Here is a 20,065-nt window from a genome sequence, read left to right as displayed (position 1 = left end):
TAATTGACATGTAAATGCTACAGTTGTACAAGCATGTTTGGGGTCAAAGTTTCTTCAGTTAGCCTATCAGTAGGCAGCTGTTTGCAGAGTGATGACCCTGTCCTCATTCTGTTCCCCTCCACTGGGGTTCATATCATGCAGCAGTGCTACAGGGTTGCTTCCTCTGGAGAGCTAGTCCAGCCATTAAAGGGACATGTCCAGCTTATTCTGTAAAGTGTGATGGTCCCAGGACTGACCGTGAAATGTGGAGACAGTATCAGCAGTCAGTTTTGGATGACTGCATACAGTGCTACCTAATAGCACTGCCAAAAAAGAAAGGGACTTGTGACAGTTAAGCTATGTTTAGATTACACTAATCATGTTTGTTTCCCGTTAACCTGGTTTGTAGCTGACCTTTCATATCAGAAGAGCCAGTGGACCTCCAGGACTTTCAAGGGAAAACTAGCGAGATGAAATTAAGAGGCTGAGGTGGAGAATCAGTGTAGAGCTAAAGTTACAGGAAAAAAGAAAAAAAAAAACAAACAAAAAGTACAGTACTACTCAGAGTATTAGATGGACCTGCTTATCTGGGTTAGTATATGGGGCATGTGGTTCTAAACTGAATGATATTGTTGCAACATGTTAACTGCATGTCACTCGTCTAGAGTAATAGCTGTCCTTAATGTGTTTTTGCTGATTTATGTATTGTTTAAACTCCAAAGGTACACTGTTTGAAATACGTGTTTCTTTGTCATGTTGACTTTTAATACAGTTTGCTTTTCTTAAAGAAAAAAAAATGAAAAATGCAAGAAGCACACTTCTTTTGCTACAGCAGTCCAATTAGAAGGGTAACATCAGTCAGCCGTATATTTCAGATTACACACCTGCTGGTGACATTACATGAGTAAAATGAGTTCAGTGCAATGTAACAATTTGATCCCCTTAAACCTCATTATTACATGCCAGTGCTCCAGTGCCCCACATCTACTCCATGTCTACCGGCTGTCCTCTCATACCCCCTTCCCAGTTTTACTGTATTGCTAGAAATGGTTGTGGGCATTAAAAGCATCCTAGGGACTCTATCATCTGTGCTTCAGTCTTTTTTTTTTTTTTTTTAAATGTATCCCTACCCATATTTTCCCTTTTCCCCACCACCATGCTTGGGTCTCATCTGTGGGCAACTCCCCTCTTTGGACCATGCCTCCTCTTAGGGAGTGTCACCATTGAGTGCCCTCCCTCCAGGATGGGCATGTTCCATTCCTTCCTGATACTGTCGCACCTGAGCCACTAATCAAACTCTGGTTGGCTTAGTCGTAGTTAGGTCTTTATCCCTTTATACTACTGGAGCAGCTAAGCATAACATTCTTTTAAATGTTTTATTATAAGTAGATGGCTTGGTGCTTGGCCATGGGCTGCTCTTGAGTCATGGGTCTCAGGCTGCTGTCTGAATCACTCCTAGTGTTATCTGCCACTGAGTTTGTTCATCTTTTGTTGAGTATCTTGCACAGATGTTCATCGTGTTACCCTGCTGCAGTCATCACACTTGGGTTATCCTGCCGTTAGGCGATCCTGCAGTCGGACCGAATTCCAAAGTCTTGGTCCGGCGTCAGTGACGTCAGTGCGCCAGGGGTATATGAGGCATCCGACGCCATTTTCTTCAGTCTTTCTTGCCGCGCGGTGCCCGAAGCAGAAGCAGTTCGCAAGTGCCGGTTGGCTGACACCTGAGATTTTCAATTTGAATTTCAGTCCGAAGTCTTCAGTAAAGCTAAGTACCCCGTTGGGGAACATTTTCTTGCCTCAGTCCGATGTCAGAAAAAGTTAATTGCATTTCTTGTGGGAAGCAAATACCGCATAAGGACTTCCATTCCTATTGTTTCCTTGCCTAGGCCCAGACCATGACGTCACAAGTTGTTGGTTTTGTGCTAAGTTTAATAAACGCGCTATCAAACGCCGTTTTGACTTCGCACTGCATTACTTTGGTAGGAAATTTAATTATATCATGCCATCGGAGCAGCCGACGACCGCCATACATAAAAAACACAAGGATAAGGACAGGCAGCCTAGGAACAAGCCAGACTCCGAGGCCTCAGCTGGGCCTGTCGCCAGTTCTCCAGTTTTCAGTGAGGCGCCTACGCAGCCCCTGACGACCGCAGAACTGGAACCCCAGACAGCTGCGGATTCCCAAGCGGAGCCTACTAGGCCGACGCAGCCGTCTTCCGACACCGGAGCAGAAGTAGACCCCAGTGCAGTGGAAACGCCTTCGGTTGCAGAAGGTGTCTTCAGACCGACTACACTCACCATTAAATCTTATGCTAAGCTTAAAACTCCTTTAAAACCCAAGAAAACTCTACATCAGTCTACAGTTCAAGGCCCCATGCCTAAGAAATAGATGCTTAAGATGGCTGAAGATATAATTACCCTAATCAGGGGTTCCCATCCCCCTCCTGGTAAAAGACCAAGACAAGAGGAGGACTACGCATCCTCCGATCAGGTTTCACTCCCCTCAGATTCTTCTGAGGAACAGGATTACACTTTTCCACCTTATGAAGACTGATGCTGAAGACTCTATTCCCTCAGCATCTCCCCCTGAAGACTACTCCTTTGGGAAAACTTTACATACCATGAGGGAGCATTTCCACTGGGAAGGCCAGGACTACTCTGATTCTAAGAAAAGGCTCCAAGAGTTCCTTTTACTACCCCAGCACAGACCCCTTGCTATCCCTCCTGTTTTAGATATTGTGGATGATGTTTACTTGGAGTCTAGTTTAAATTCAGACTCTCTACCTCCTGCTCCAGCCAAACCAGACAGATACTACAGAGTACCTGACTCTCACAAATTCCTTTATAAAAGCCCTGTAGCTGACCCAGAAACAATTTCCCAGGGTCCTAAGGGAGCTAAAGCTTCTATGGCTAAACATCCTGTGCCCTCTGAAAGGGATTCCAGAGCCCTAGATAAATGGGGAAAGAAAATATACACCTCAGCAACTCCGGCTATGAGAGCATTAAATTGTCAGTTTCACATGTTGAAATATCAGCAAATCCTAATGTCTCGGTTAAAACAAAAAAATGAGCACACATTCTTAACGGTCTGAATTCAAGGAAATGCAGGATCTGTTGCATGCAGCTGTACAGTTGGGCAAACATACTTTACAATGCGGATTTGGTTAATTGGAAGCTTCCTGTAGAGTAGCTGTTACTGGCTCAGTCATACATAGACATATTTGGTTAAAAGAACAAACCCTTCCTGATCATGTTAAAGCAAAATTATTGGATGCACCTTTACAGCAGGATGTATTATTTGGTGTCAAAGCAGAAGAGGTTTTAAAGAAAATGGAGGATAAGGCAAAGTCTATGCAAACGGTCAAGGATTTTTTCAGGTACAACCCCCTCGTTTCAGCAGAAATTGGCCAACAGCAAACTGGTCCTTTCCAGCTTCTGACAGATTACAGAGGGGCAAATACAGACACCCAAGGGGGCAGAGGTCCGTCACAAGGCCCTTACAAACCTCGCCAATGGAGTACTGCTACCCAGAAAGGAGGAGAAGACAGGCCCCAAGCTAGCAGAAGACAAACACAATGACTCAATCCTCAAACTACCAAGCAAATCTCTCCTGGCCAACTCCCTTGGGAGGAAAATTAGCATTTTTTGCAGACAACTGGCACATAATCACAAAAGACAAATGGGTCCTAAACATTGTCTCTCAAGGATACAGATTCCACTTTCATACCTTACCAAGGATAAAAGGAATGCCAAACCTGCCACCAAATCAGTGGGCAGAGGCGCAAAAACAGATTACAGCTCTCATGGACATGAGAGCCATTCAACAGGTACCTACACAGGAGCAAGGACAAGGATTTTACTCAAGACTCTTCCTAGTCCCAAGAAAGGACAAAGCATGGAGACCCATTCTGGATCTTTCAATTCTGAACACCTATCTGCAAGTACCAAAATTCAAGATGCTAACACTACAGCAGCTTCTTCCCATGCTGGGCAAGAATGCTTGGCTAGTAACTTTGTACCTCAAGAAGGCATACTTGCATGTCCCTATCAGACAAAATTGCAGAAAATACCTCCGCTTCATTGCAGGTTCAATGCATTATCAATTCTCTGCACTGCCCTTTGGCTTATCTACTGCGCCCAGGGTCTTCACAAAATGCCTGGCACCAGTAATTGCATACTGCAGACAAAGGAATCCAAATATACCCATACCTGGACGACTGCCTTATTTGAGCAGAAAGCAAGGACATTCTTTTAAAGCATCTGGCAAACACCTTCTAAATTGCCTAGGGTACACAGTAAATGAAAAGAAATCAAAACTAGTGCCCTCACAAAACATAATATTCCTGGGTGCCAGCTTGAATACAACGGCCCAGATGGCTTATCTCATGCCAAACAAGCAACGACAGCTGATTCAATATTTCAAAATAATGGCAACAAAGACCCAACTCCCTGCAAGACAAATTCTGCAGGCCTTGGGATTCATGGCATCTTGCATACTATTAATACCATTTGCAAAACTGCATATGAGAAAATTACAATGGTACCTGAAAAGTGTATGGACTCAGCACAGCCACAGTTTGGAAACAATGATACCACTCATTCCCTGCCTTCAACAGGGGTTTCTATGGTGGGCACAGGCATGTCACCTCAACAAGGGTCAGCCTTTCACCTTACCCACAGCCAGGCAAACTATGACAACAGATGCATCGGACTATGCCTGGGAGCACACATGGCAGGACAGTGCATTCAGGGCAAATGGACTACAGATCAGAGGTATCTGCATATCAATCAAAAAGAACTGCTAGCAGTACAGAATGCCCTAACAGCTTTCAAGGACCTTTTACACCCAGGACAACTATTAAAAAAGACGGACAATACCACAGTAATGTGGTACATAAACAAGGGGGCACACATTCCTACCCTCTATGCAGGCAAGCAATGACCTTGTGGAACACTGCACTGTCTTACCAGGTTCAGTTACAAGCACAATTCCTGCCAGGAAAGAAAAACACATTGGCAGACGACTTAAGCAGAAACATCATGGATCCACACAAATGGAAACTAGATCCACAAGTATTTGCAATGATGGTTCAAAAATGGGGACACCCAGACATAGATCTGTTTGCAATCCCCCACAACCACCAACTTCAAAAATTTTGCACAAGGACCTTCCATCCACTAGCTTGGAAAGTGGAAGCCCTCTCATTCAGTTGGAAAACATTAACAGTGTATGCCTTCCCTCCACTACCTCTTCTAGCAAAGGTACTGCTGAAAGTCAGATTAGAGGGGCCACAAATGATACTCGTTGCACCAGACTGGCCACGCCAGCATTGGTATCCAATTTTAAGGAACATGGCCCACGGCCCACCATGGATTTTGCCACAAATTCCTCATCTGCTCACCCAGCAAGACAGTCAGATTCTACACAGCCAGCTCAAGACTTTAAACCTGGCTGCATGGCAAATTACCTAAACAACCAGCCAACACCTTTATCCAAAGCTGTTATGGATGTCATTCTGGAGGCCAGGAGGCCCAGCACCAGGAAAACCTATTCAGACAAATGGAAAAGATTTTGCGCCTGGAACCAGGCTAAAGGCCAAAATCCCCTTGATCCAAACATTCCTCAGATTCTACAATATTTAACTGAGATGTTGCACAAAGGACTTTCCTTTTCATCTATTAAGAGCCACGCCTCAGCAATTTCAGCTCATTACAACACTGATCCTCCTTTATTCTCACATCCATTCCTAAGACAGTACCTCAGAGGGGCTAAGAACATAAGACCGCCAAGGAGAGCACCAACACCTACTTGGGATCTCAACTTTGTTCTGGAAAAGCTTACACTGCCGCCCTTTGAACCAGCTTTTTCAGCTGATTTAAAATTTCTTTCATGGAAAACTGCCCTGCTACTAGCAATAACCTCAGCTAGAAGAATCTCAGAGCTACAGGCACTAATGGCAGTGGAACCTTTCCTCATTTTTCATCAAGACAGAGTCTCTCTATGTACTAACCCTTCCTTTATGCCAAAGGTGGTTTCCAGTGTGGCCCTAAACCAAACCATTCATTTGCCCACCTTTTTCCCAAATCCCCAAAACAAAGGAGAAAGACTCCTGCACTCTTTGGACATTCGCAGGCAATAACGTTTCTACTTGGATAAAACTAAGGCTTTCAGGAAAAACTGACCAGCTCTTTGTAGCCTATGCTACAGGATCACAAGGAAAAGCGATCTCAAAACAGACCATTTCTAAATGGATAGGGCATTGCATACGTTTCTGCTACACACATCATGGGAAACCGGTACCTACGAACATTAGGTCCCACTACCAGGGCTACAGCTACATCAGCAGCCTTTCTCTGGGGAGTGCCAACCAAGGATATTCTGGAAGCTGCAACTTCGAGTTCAGTGCACACCTTCACCAAACACGATCACTTACCTCTATACTCTAAGACTAGAGCTAGAGCTGGTTTTGCCACTGCAGTTTTGCAGGGCCTACTAGCTTCTTCTAACCCTGTTTGACTCCACCTCCCATCCTTAGCTTTGGGATTCAACCCAAGTGTGATGACTGCAGCAGGGTAACACGATGAACATAATACAGTTTTGTACCTACCATAAATGTAGATGTTCGAGTGTTCACCCCGCTGCTGCAGTCCAGGTTACCCTCCCTCCATCCCCTCTGAACTAGCTGAACTTCTCTACCACTCTATCATATATATATATATATATATATATATATATATATATATATATATATATATATATATTATTTTTTTTGCCTACCTGTTGGGGGCACCTGACATCTGGGGCAAGAAAAACTGAAGAAAATGACGTTGGATGCCTCTTATATACCCCTGGCGCAGTGATGTCAGGTAAGAAGCGACCGCAACCGACGCCGGACCAAGGCTTTGGAATTCGGGCCAACTGTGGGACCGTCTGACGGCAGGATAACCCAAGTGTGATGACTGCAGCAGGGTGAACACCCGAACATCTACATTTATGGTGGGTACAAAATTGTACTTTTTACTTTCTTAGATTAGAAAGTTATGGACACAGCTGTACTTTGTGATCTAATGAGGGTTATGGATATATTCTTAGTCATTAATGTTGCTTTCCTTAATAGCCATTTGACATTATACCATTCTCTAGGGTAGTGAATAGAAGACATAGTTTTAGGGTGGACGATGGGTAACACATTGGCTGGGTAATGGGGTATATAATGTGCTGTAATAATTGGGATGGAAGAATGTTTACCAGTTGAATGCTCTAGGGGTTAGTACTTGGGATAGTGCCTTTTCAGTAAATTTATAAGTTGTACTGCAGACCATCAGCAGTGAAGCATTTTTTTTCTGACTTTCCATGCAGCAGGCTCATTCATGAGGTAATGGTGAAAAGATTTCAAAGTAATGGTCAGAAATGTCAGTTGAACTTGAAATTTATATAGAAATGTAGAATCCTTTATCTGAGAACCACAAATCCAGGAAGTGTGTCCACAACTGAAAGGATGGTTGTAGCTGTGATGGATGGCACCATTGCTACCATACCTCTCAGCTGTCCTTTATTTTCAGGGACATCCCTGATTTTGACTTATCTTTTACCTGTGACCAGGAATGCCAAATTTGTTACGGGGACAGGTAGGGACCAAAAAAAAAGGTCCTTCAGGCTAAGGGAAGACCAAAAAAAAAAAAAAGTCTTTAATGTGGAACATCAGGCAGTTCCACATTAAACACAAGTAACTTCCTGCCTGGCAGTTTTTGTTTGGCCTGTATGCCGGTATACGAGCCAGTCAAAAAATCGCACAGCAGCCCCTCTTCTGTTCATTGAGGAACATTAGGCAGTTCTGCATTAAACGGAAGGAGCTCCATTTTGCAATTTTTGATTGGCTCATATACCAGCATATAGGCCCGGAAAAAAAAAGCGAAGGCTGTTTTCCTGGAATTTTAACCGGCAGTACGGGACTCCAGGATCGAGCTGCTGATCCCGGGGCAGTCCTGCTCAGATAGGGACGTCTGGCAACCCTGACTCTCTCCCTTCTAACACCTCTTAAAAACTAGTGAGTTTTTTTTAGAAAAGGTGATGAGTTACACTTAGTAAATAATGAGAATAATTAGAGTTGTAGACACTTTTTACTTCAGAAAATATATATTCGCATCGTCTTATTCTGTATGTTTTAAGTTAATACTAATATTTTACAAATGCCCCTCATTTCTGGATTTGTTCCAGATTCTGTCAAGATTTGTCCTTTATTGGTTGATAGCTATGATTGCCACACAGATGGAGGTCTGTGGTCCTTGGATCTAGTACATTGCCCCAGAAAGGTCCAGCTGCTACCAGAGGGATGGTCCCTCGAATCACACCACTGGTACTCAGCAGGTTCAGTTTAAAACAAAAAGTGCATAAAATCCTTATTAAATAACCAGTTAACTAAATGCAACCTGGCCCCAAAAGCATAAATGCACAACTCTTATGAACTTCCACTAAACACTAACCGTTTACAGAGCTGAGCCTTTGGCATAACATCCCAAACTACTTTTTCGCCACTCTGAGATCCATACAGTCTTCCAGTGCCCCTTATCTATGGTAACTGGCTTTCAGACAAATTTTCACACACACTCATTTCCCAGCGAAGGCTGGAAGAATTACCCAGTTTCTCCATAGTGTTATGGCACAGTAGTACTACTACCACTGCTCTAGATTTGGTCAGAGGCCAGACACCAAATAGAAGCTATATATATATATATATATATATATATCTCACTGGTAGTATGCTTAAGCCATCTGGCTAATTAAGGGTAGATAGACCAGGATGTTCATCGTGCATACAGCTGCAGTCATAACAGATGGGTTCTCCTGCCGCCAGGCGGGTCCTCAGTCGGCTGAATTCCAAAGTCTAGGTCCGGCGTCGGTTGTCGTCACTTCTTCCCTGACGTCAGTGCGGTAGGGGTATAAAAGAACCAGCCAACGCCATTTTCTTCAGTCTTTCTTGCCGCACGTTGCCCGAAGCAGAAGCAGTTCGCAAGTGCCGGTCGGCCAGCTCCTGAAATTACGAAAATTTTGCAACCAAAGTCTTCTTGAAAGCTAAGTACCCGTTGAAACTTTTCTTGCCTCAGACCGATGTCAGACAAAGTTAATAATTGTATTTCATGTGGGAAGCAAATACCGCATAAGGATTTCCATTCCCTCTGTATTCCTTGTTTAGGCCCAGACCACGACGTCTCGGTCTGTCGCTTTTGTGCTACATTCAACAAACGCACCATTAAGCGTCGGGCGGAGTTCGCCCAGCATTATTTTGGCAAAAAATTTAACTATATTATGTCGTCGGATACTCCGACTCCAATTTGGTCTAAAAAGTGCAAAGATAAGGACCGACACACGAGGTCCGCGGCCTCTACCGACACCATGCCAAAGCCGATTACACGTGGTCCGGTTCTCAGTGAGGCGCCTACGCAGCTCCTGACTACCGACTGCACTTCTTTGGCGGTGTCTCCTGTGCCCGAGGTCGCAGGCTCCTCAGCCCATACCCCGACTACAGATACCGAAGCCACTCTTGGCGGTGAATCTCAAAATGTGGACAGGTCTACCTCCTCACAAGGTGTCTTCAGACCTTCCTCTTCTTTTTCCATCAAGGCTTTCACTAAGTCTAAAGCAGCCATGCATTCTAAGAGACAAGCTACACAGGGCCCATCTCCAGGCCCCATGCCTAAAAAACAGATGCTTAAAATGGCTGAGGATTTAATTACTCTTATCAGGGGTTCTCAACCCCCCCCCCCCCCGACAAAAGGCCCCAGAGTGGAGGAAGAATCTCCTTCCTCTGATCAGGGCTCCATTATATCAGAGCACTCTGATGAACAGGAACTTTCTTACTCCCCTTTTGAAGACTCTGATGCAAAGGAGTCCATTCCCTCTGTATCCCCCCCAGAGGATTACTCATTTGGGGAAACTTTGCATACCTTAAGGGAACACATCCACTGGGAAGGCCAGGATTATTCAGATTCCAAGAAAAGGCTTAGGGAATTTCTCTTGCTACCTCAGCACAGGCCTCTGGCTATACCTCCTGTCTTGGACATATTAGATGATGTGTACTCGGAGGCCTGCCTTAACCCGGACTCTCTACCTCCAGCCCCAGTCAAGCCTGACAGGTACTACAGGGTTCCTGACTCTCACCAATTTTTATACAAAAGCCATGCTGCTGACCCAGAAACTATCTCACAGGGCCCCAAGGGAATTAAGGCCTCCACTGCTAAAAATCCATTACCTTCCGAGAGAGATTCCAGATCCTTAGAAAGGTGGGGAAAAAAGGTATATACCTCGGCCACCTTAACCATGAGGGCATTAAACTGTCAGTTCCATATGCTAAAGTACCAACAGTTTTTGTTATCACAATTGAGAAGTAAAATGTCTCAACCTGAACAACCAGACTTGAAGGAGAGTTGCAGGATTTGATGCATAGTGCAGAACAAGTGGGTAAACACAGCTTACAATGTGGTTTTGATGCTCTAGAGGTGTCATGTAGAGCTGCTGTTACAGGATCAGTCATATGTAGACATGCCTGGCTCAAGGAACAAACCTTACCAGATCATGTCAAAGCCAAATTACTAGATGCCCCTCTACAAAAGGATGTATTATTTGGTGCTGATGCTGAGGAGGTATTAAGGAAAATGGAGGAAAAGGCTAAATCAATGCAAACAGTGAAAGATTTTCTACAGGTACAGCCCCCACGTTTCAGTAGAAATTGGCCTTCCAAAAATTGGTCCTTTCCAGCCACGGACAGACCCCAAAGAGGTAGATACAGGTGCCCGAGGGCAATCCCAAGGATCGTTTAGAGGCAGACAGTGGCAAGCTCCTACACAAAGAGGTGGTGAGGATAACTCAACCATTCACAAAGCAAGTCCAATGACTTTCCCCTTTGCATGCCAAGCAAGACTCAAATGGCAGCACCCTTAGGCGGAAAACTGGCATTATTTTCAAAAAATTGGCATATTGTCACAAAAGACAAATGGATCTTGGACATTATAAACAGAGGCTACAGATTACATTTTCACACCCTTCCAAAAATGAGAGGCATGCCAAACCTGCCACACAATCAAAGGGCAGAGGCACAAAGACAAATTTCAGATCTCATAGACATGAAAGCTATTCAAGAGGTACTTACGCACGAACAAGGTCAAGGTTTTTATTCCAGACTATTCCTGGTACCAAGGAAGGGAAAAGATTGGAGACCTATTTTGGACCTATCCATCCTAAACACATTTCTACTCGTACCAAAATTCAAGATGCTCACTCTACAGCAGCTTCTTCCCATGCTGGGCAAGGAGTCTTGGCTGGTAACATTGGACCTCAAGGAGGCATACCTGCATGTCCCAATCAGACAAAATTGCAGAAGATACCTCAGATTTCTTGCAGGTTCAACCCATTATCAATTCTCTGCATTGCCCTTTGGCTTATCTACTGCGCCCAGAGTATTCACAAAATGCCTGGCATCAGTAATTGCCTACTGCAGACTTCAAGGGATACAAATATACCCCTATTTGGACGACTGCCAGATCCAAGCGGACAGCAAGCACATTCTTCTGAAACATCTGGCTTATGTAATAATGTTGTTGAATTCTCTGGGATACACAGTCAACAAAAAGAAATCAAGGCCAATACCCTCTCGGAAAATATTTTTCCTGGGTGCCAACTTGGACACACACACCCAGATGGCCTACCTCACGCCAGAGAAGCAGGGCAACTAACTTACTAATCCCGTGTGCAAAGCTGCATATGAGGAAATTTCAATGGTACCTGAAAAACCTATGGTCTCAACACAGCCACAGTTTGGAAACAATAATACCACTAATTCCATGTCTTCAAAAGGAATTTCTGTGGTGGGCTCAAGCATGCCAAACAAACACAGATCTTCCATTCAGCAAGCCTCAAGCAAATCAAGTCATCACAACAGACGCCTGGGGGGCGCACATGACAGATCGGTGCATTCAGGGCAAATGGTCCCAAAAAGAAAAGCACCTTCACATCAATCAAAAGGAAATGCTAGCAGTAATAAATACTATTATAGCTTTCAAAGACCTTCTGCAACCAGGTCAACTATTGATAAGGACGGACAACACCACAGTAATGTGGTACATAAACAAACAGGGAGGAACCCATTCATACCCCCTATGCAGACTGGCCATGTCACTTTGGAACATGGCCCTGGACTTACAAATCGAACTACAAGCACAGTACTTGCCAGACAAGGAAAACATGCTGGCAGACAACCTAAGCAGAAATATGACAGATCCACACGAATGGAAGTTGCATCCTCAAGTTTTTACAGAGATAATTCAAGCATGGGCAAGGCCAGGCATAGATCTCTTTGCCTCCCACAAAAATCATCAATTGACAAAATTCTGCTCAAGGATTTTTCATCCAAAGGCCTGGAGAGTGGACGCTCTCTCTTTCAGTTGGACATCAATGACAGTTTATGCCTTCCCACCTCTTCCTCTGCTGCCCAAAGTTCTATTAAAAACCAGAGCAGACAGACCAAAGATGATTCTCATTGCTCCAGACTGGCCAAGACAACACTGGTACCCACTCCTGAGGAGCCTGACTCATTCCCCACCATGGACCCTGCCTCTAATGCCTCTTCTTCTGACTCCGCACAGCTTCAAGCTCAGTCAGCTAAAAACACTCAATCTAGCCGCATGGAAGATTTCTTAGCATCACAACAGACCCTACTCTCCAAGGAGGTGCAGGATGTCATTTTGGAGGCCAGAAGGCAGTCTACTAGAAAAGCTTACTCCGCAAAATGGAAACGGTTTTGTGTCTGGAATGAGAAAAAGGGCCAGGATCCTGGAAAACTGAATTTACCTCAAATATTACAGTATCTAGCTAAGCTGCTAAGCAGTGGACTTTCATTCTCCTCCATCAAAATCCATGCCTCAGCCATTTCTGCAGAATACAACACTGAGCCACCCTTATTCTCTTACCCCCTCTTAAGACAGTTCCTCAGAGGGGCTAAGAATCTAAAACCCCCAAGGAAACGACCAATACCTGCTTGGGATCTCAGTTTCATTCTAGAAAAGCTGACCTTGCCTCCTTTTGAGCCAGCTGCCTCATCAGATTTGCAATATTTGTCCTGGAAAACAGCTTTCCTTCTGGCTATTACCTCAGCTCGTAGGGTATCGGAACTACAAGCTCTCATGGCTGTGCAGCCTTTTATCATCTTCCATCAGGACAGAGTTTCCTTACGAACCAACCCGTCCTTTATGCCAAAAGTGGTATCCAGGATAGCTTTGAATCAGGCTATACACTTAACCTACCTTTTATCCTAATCCTCAAAACAAAGGGGAGAGATTACTACATTTTTTGGACATCCACAGACAACTGCGTTATTATTTGGACAGAACAAAGCCTTTCAGAAAATCAGAACAGCTCTTTGTGTCCTATGCTATAGGAGCTCAAGGAAAGCCGATTTCCAAACAATCTCAAAATGGATAGCCCACTGCATACACTTTTGCTATTCTTTTCATGGCAAAACTGTGTACCTACAGGCATCAGATCTCACTCCACAAGGGCCATGGCTACCTCTGCAGCTTTTCTCAGAGGAGTTCCTACCAAAGATATTTTGGAAGCAGCCACTTGGAGTTCTGTGCATACCTTCTCCAAGCACTACCACCTTCTATTATACTCCAAATCTAGAGCGGGCTTTGCCACTGCAATCTTGCAGGGCATTCTGGCTCCTCCTAGTTCCACCTAGTGCCTACCACCCCTTTCTTAGTTTTGGGATTCTACCCATCTGTTATGACTGCAGCTGTACGCACGATGAACATAGTACACTTTTGTACCTACCATAAATGTAGATGTTCGAGTGCTAATACAGCTGCAGTCCAGGTTTCCCTTGCTCCTTCCCCTCTTGGGGACAGGCCTATTGGCTAACACCTCCTCATGCAACCTGATTGGAGTATTCATTCTTTTTGTATTTGCTTGCACTACTGTATTTTGATTATATGACATTGCTTTATTACACAAATTTATGTATTGCCTTCCTTCTGGGGGCACCTGACATTTGGGGCAAGAAAAACTGAAGAAAATGGCGTCTGCTGGTTCTTTTATACCCCTGTCGCACTAACGTCAGGGAAGAAGTGATGACAACCGACGCCGGACCTAGACTTTAGAATTCGGCCGACCGAGGACCCGCCTGACGGCAGGAGAACCCATCTGTTATGACTGCAGCTGTATTAGCACTCTAACATCTACATTTATGGTAGGTACAAAACTGTACTTTTGCCAACCTACCATGTTAAGTAATGCTACTTTTTCAGATTAAAAAATAATACATAAATGCCAGGTACAAGATCCTGCAAGTGAATAAATAACTTACAGTAAAGAAGGCAAGACGGTGCTAATGCACAATAAATATGCAGAGGTCAGGGCAAAGCACAAAATACAAAAGTAGTCATTTACATAGGTAAGATATTTAAAGAAGAATCTGATCTACTGTTAAATAAAAATACTGGACCTAAGTATTCTGAGTTAGCAAAATGATACAAGGCAAAATTTGCAAATAACAGCACTTCAGAATGTGAATACAGTTGTTTTCAATGCAAGGCAGTACTGACTTTGCTTTCAACTCTAAGTATATGCATCTCAGTTCACCATTTCTGTTATCGCAGAAAACATTGGGTGTGGGGGGTTGCAGCTGATTACATCACCTTTTCCTTTCACAGTGAAGGCCAACTAAAAACTTTTTCCACATTGAAGACCCCACATGCAATTGAAACTGCTCTTTTAAATGATAGCTTCCTTTCACAGTTCCAGGCAGTTGCCTCTGTGAAGAAATGTTTTATTGCATTTTGACCTCTGGTTATTTACTATTTCTAGAGGTCTTCGTTCTCCATTCCGCTTTGGTGGACAGTGAGACCTTACATATTTCCCCCTTTGATTATTATTAACTTTACCCCAAAACCTAGATATGTTTCACAACCCATGGCTTCCCCTTCTAACTGCAATCTGCTGTGATTACTTAGGCTGTGTGTCCATGGGTTTCATTGTACCCATATGCAGTGATGTCTACTTCCCTGATACGCTGTTGCAGCTTGCTAGACACAGAGGAGGGGGTAACTATATCATCGGCAGTGTGATGCACCCGTCCTGCCATCCAGAGCCTCATGCCCTAAGCAGAGTAGCAAGGGATCATGTTCCCACACCAAAAGATCTGCAAGCCTTTCAGAAGTGAGAACCTTACATCTGTTCGACCATACATCAAAATAAACCATCATCTGCCATTCTTCTGTGCTGTGTAAATTTCTTTCTGCATGTTTCACTAATTTGTTTGAAAGATGCATGTAAATGTTATTTAACAAGCTTATTTCAAACAGTCGGCATCACTAAGTTTAGAAACTGCATGCATGGTATCACCTGTGAGAAAAGAAGTTAAACTCTCACCTACTGCCCTTGATCACTTTGGTGTTACACACGTTTTCAATTGCCCATATAAAACTATCAAAAATTGTTCCACTCTTAAGATTGAGGAAAATATTTTGTACTGACCTGCACACCTGAGGCTTGACTTTACTCTTCTGTGTGACTGAGGTGCTCTTGGTGAAAGATGACCATCTCTGTTATGATGGTGCTTTTCTCTGTCCTTAGCTTGTGCATGCATGCAGCCTTTGCACTTTTGGCCCATTGCATTAATTCATTTGCTTCAAGTTCCGGGCAGTTCCTCTGAAGTGCCAGTCTTTCAGATTCCATTTGGGCTTTGAGGTCCTCCTGAAGTGTGGAACTGACTGTCTTTTGTCTACTTCCTATAAATATGCACAGCCACCACAACTGCTAACTTATTTCCAATCTGCATTCCAGATGCACACAAAGCTACTATCATTTTCCCTTAGAAACCTTTGCATGCTGGTTTCCTTTTGCTCTATATTCCTTAGTTGTGAGAGGAACTAATTTCTCCTTTTTTCCTCCACCAGACTTACTAGAAAAATAAAATAACTGTTGTGCAAAAGTAAATCTTTGCTTGGTTTACATTGTGACTGAAAAGATTGCATAGAAAACGTTGGTACTAAAGCTGTGTACTGGTTACACAAGTTTAATTCCAATGTCCTCAACCCATGCCACCAAAAAGTGACTGATCAGACTGATACTGGAAGCGGGGGATAATCCCACCACTGGTAACCAGAAATCATCTGGGTATGTGTGGGACATAGAAATGTAGTCCTTGGGTTTCTTTCTCGGGGGGGGGGGGGGGTTTAAAAATAGTTAAGTAGTGTCTTGGAAGAATGAATCAGTTCATTAAATGTCTTCAGCTTATCCATTTGGTAAGAAAGTATGCTGTCTGTCACCAAATTTTATTTTCAAGGTTTTGTTACCTTTCATATTATCTGCATTTTGCCTAAGATGCTGGTTTGCTGCCCCCAGATTTGCATTATAAAAGGTAAATCAGACTGTAGCAGAATTTATCTTGAGGACTTTCTTTTCTTTACACTATTATATGAGGTGTGAATTATGATTTACAAATGCAACCCACCGTTTGTCATGTTAATGTTTGACCTTTGACCTGTTTGAGTAACTGCGAGGTGTTTTTTTTGTGTGCAAATGGTTTAAAATTTAATCTTGATGTATTTGAATTTGGAGTGTTTGAAAACAAAATTACAAGTTTTTTTTTTTTTTTTTTTAAAACAGGTGGGAGATTGTGTAGTAGTGTTCAGTCAAGCTCCCAGTGGCAGAGCACCGTTAAGCCCTAGCCTTAACTCTCGGCCTTCTCCTATCAGTGCTACTCCTCCTGCATTAGTTCCTGAAACCAGAGAGTATCGTTCTCAGTCTCCAGTGAGGAATACGGATGAAGTTCCTTGTGTGAATGGACGTTGGGGGACACTCAGACCTAGAACGCAAAGACACACCTCTGGCTCTCGAGAAGGAAGCCTTTCTCCTGCCAGAGGAGATATTTCTCCTGTACTAAATGGTGGGAGCATATCTCCAGGAGCAGTTGCAGCTGGAGGCGCTTCATTGGAGAGTCCAGTGCATTTGGTATCTCCTAGCACACCTTCAGAACCAGGATATGATTTGAAGGCAGGACTTCAACGTAATCAGAGACGGGGATCATTGCCAGAGGAGAGAGACTTGCGATTAGGCTCAGTGGAATTAAACTGCGATGCAAAACCAACTCGTTGCAGTAATTTAGTAGACACCTTGGACAGTAGAACTGTAAGTTCTGGTGCACAGAATCCTCCAGAGCAAACCAATGGAATCCATACACCACCACACGTTGCTACTACTCCACCAGGAGCAGTCTCCCCTGGAGCTTTAAGAAGAGGTCTAGAGGCAGTAAAAGCCCTATCTGCACAAGGTGCATCTGCAGTTTTAGTGAGCCATAGTGCTTCTGCCTCACTAAGTCCCCCTGGTAGCCAAAGTGGAAGTGGTGCTGAAGTGTTGACACAGCGGCAGGCCCCTCCCCAGGGAGATGGGCATTCCTTACCACCTATTGCTCGTCGATTAGGTCATCATCCTCCTCAGTCACTGAACGTTGGCAAGCCTTTATATCAGAGCATGAACTGTAAGCCTATGCAGATGTATGTGTTAGACATTAAAGATGCCAAGGAGAAAGGAAGAGTCAAATGGAAAGTATTTAATAACAGTTCTGTAGTGGGCCCACCCGAGACTAGCCTTCATACTGTGGTTCAGGGTCGTGGAGAACTCATAGTATTTGGTGGGCTTATGGACAAAAAACAAAATGTGAAGTACTATCCAAAAACAAATGCCTTGTATTTTGTTCGTGCAAAAAGATAATGCAGTTGATTATGCTTTCATTGGCTCTACCATTTTCTTTTTAATTTTACACTACCTGATGCAAGCTGTGAATTGTGGGAGCTCACACTCCATATAGACCACAAATTCTGGGAAAGCTGCTTGATTGAGTGAAAAAAGACTGTTTACAAAAGGGAGTAATCTGTTTTTCTGGACAAATTGGGATTTTGTAGTTTATGCTTGTGTTGCCATTTTCCGCCATTTAGTAGAGCAAGAATTAAAGGAAAAAAATCAAAGCAGAGCAATTTATAGCTCTCTCCTCTGCATGTTAAATGCAGTGAAGGCATTTTGTACTTAAAAGGACAATATTTGGTATCAGATGGCTGGCTGAGCTGGAGGTTTCAAATCAGCATGCACTTAGTTGTGCATATGCTTCTCTTACCTGCTGTTTAAAAAGTTATATTTATATGAAAAAATATGACGTGCTGTTTTTTTTCTTCAGCATTAGTGATGCAGCTACAGCTGTGTTGCATCTTTAAAACAAAAGTTAAGATTTCTCCCCTTTTGTTAAACAGTTGTCATTGTCAGGTATTTGCAATATTGATTTCTTTCCATTTTTTTTTAAATGGAGAGAAAGGTAGTGCCATGTTAAAATGCCAGAATAATTAGTAATATAAAGATTGTTCTTGGAATGTACATGTACTAGTTGGTTCTAGCTAGACATATCTTTGTTCTTTGCTGGAACGTAGTATAGTACAGGGCATCAGTTTTCATGCATTATATTGACCATCCTTTTGTCTGGTTTGCTTTGCTCTGCTTTTATTTTAACCCACTCTTGCATTTTAAGTGGTAAACTAAGGGTGGTCATTTTACTTTCTCCTGGACATGCCATCGCTGCTAATGACTGTGGGATTCATCTTTGTTCCTAATTGCACTGTAGCTACTGTTTTAGTTGTCTTTACATGCTGAAAACCATGCTTCATATTGCAGTTTACATGACTGTGTATTTTAAATTAATATGCTTTGTACAATACTTTAATGACACGACTTGCAGATACACAACCTAACCTTTGTTTATTTCCTTGTCTTATCAGAGCTAAATGAAACAACTTGAATTAAGTCAGTGCATAGAGCTGTACTGTCAAGTTTAAATTTTGAGTGTTAAAAACTTTTATAATGCTTACATATTTTTTTATTATAAGATGCCTTTTTGACAAGAAAAAAAATCCATAATATGGTGCAGCAGGCATTTAGGTCTCTACTAGTGGTCTTTGTAGCAGTTTATAAAGTAGTTACATATTGCTATTGTTTTACATGTGAAACATTTTGCTCCTTGCCCCACTGACTTGAAAATTATGTCCACTCTTGTTCCATCATGCAGGATTAGTCAAGTTAATTGAAGAGAAAGTGATTAACTGCAGGATTACGAATTTTTCCTCATGCCTTTGTCTTTCATAGGTACATACTAAGCTTTGATCTTTGAGGATCTTAAGAAGCCTAACCTTGCATTCCCATGGTAATATATAGCCCTTATCTTTTACAATATGATATCCTAAGGTAGGTTGAATCTGTTGGGATAATTGTTTCCCTCTGTCCATGAGGGCCAGTAGTTCTAACCCACAGGTGAATTTGTGGCTACCCATCCATTTTCCAAATTACATTTGAATAAAGTAAGTAGAGTGCTCTGCCTTGCATAGCATGTAAAACTGTTCCATAGGAGAGGTATTCTCTGTACGTACCTATCCATCCAGCATGTTCTGTTAATTTTCCATAAAAGTTTTAGAACCCTTGAGTGGGTGTTTTATGCATTCACAAATTCAATCAGTGATGTCATGGGATTGATATTTGAGGCTCTATACATGAGGCAGAGAACTGCCTTTCAGTAGCCTGTATGATACTGAGATGAGAGATGTGAATTCAAGAAGTTCTGCATAGTTTTTGTGGTTTAGGCCCTTTTTAGTTCGAGTTGTGGTCATTCTCGTTGTGGCAAGTATTTGAACAGGTACATACCCAAAGTCATTATACTCTTCTCTGCTTAATGAATGCTGAGTACCCTGGAAAAATGACATGCTTGTATCTGGATGCCATACCTTTAGATATAAGCTGAGAGAGAGAAACTTATTTCCTTACAATAGTGGATATGTGCTGATCAAACTACTGGCTCACTTTTCAGCAGGGTATTGTCAATGTGTAGTTACAAAGGGAGTTATGCTTGCTAAAGGATGGAATTATACATTTGGAGTTAGTTTTACTTCATAGCTTTGACACCAATTTTTTTTTTTGTTTGAGACACGCCATCTTGTAGGATCCATTTGTTCTCTGGGTAGTTTGATAGAACCTGCAAACTTAGCCACAAACTCTTAA

General features: G+C 42.9%; 1 protein-coding gene across 1 annotated transcript in view; it reads left to right on the top strand.

Moving 5' to 3' along the window:
• Nucleotides 1–18,882, top strand: part of FBXO42 (F-box protein 42) — a gene marked incomplete in the record, with an annotated part of 1,591,641 nt that extends 1,572,759 nt beyond the window's left edge. Inside the window, 1 exon segment of the mRNA XM_044061846.1 lies at nt 16,640–18,882. Coding sequence (XP_043917781.1) covers nt 16,640–17,743 — 1,104 coding nt within the window.
• Nucleotides 18,883–20,065: the final 1,183 nt, after the last annotated feature.

The sequence above is a fragment of the Protopterus annectens genome, chromosome 2.part0, assembly GCF_019279795.1.
Source record: "Protopterus annectens isolate FY-2018-M chromosome 2.part0, PAN1.0, whole genome shotgun sequence".
Lineage (NCBI taxonomy): Eukaryota > Metazoa > Chordata > Ceratodontiformes > Protopteridae > Protopterus > Protopterus annectens.
The sequence above is the reverse complement of the archived record's forward strand: the minus strand, read 5'-3'. Positions and strand labels throughout refer to the sequence as shown.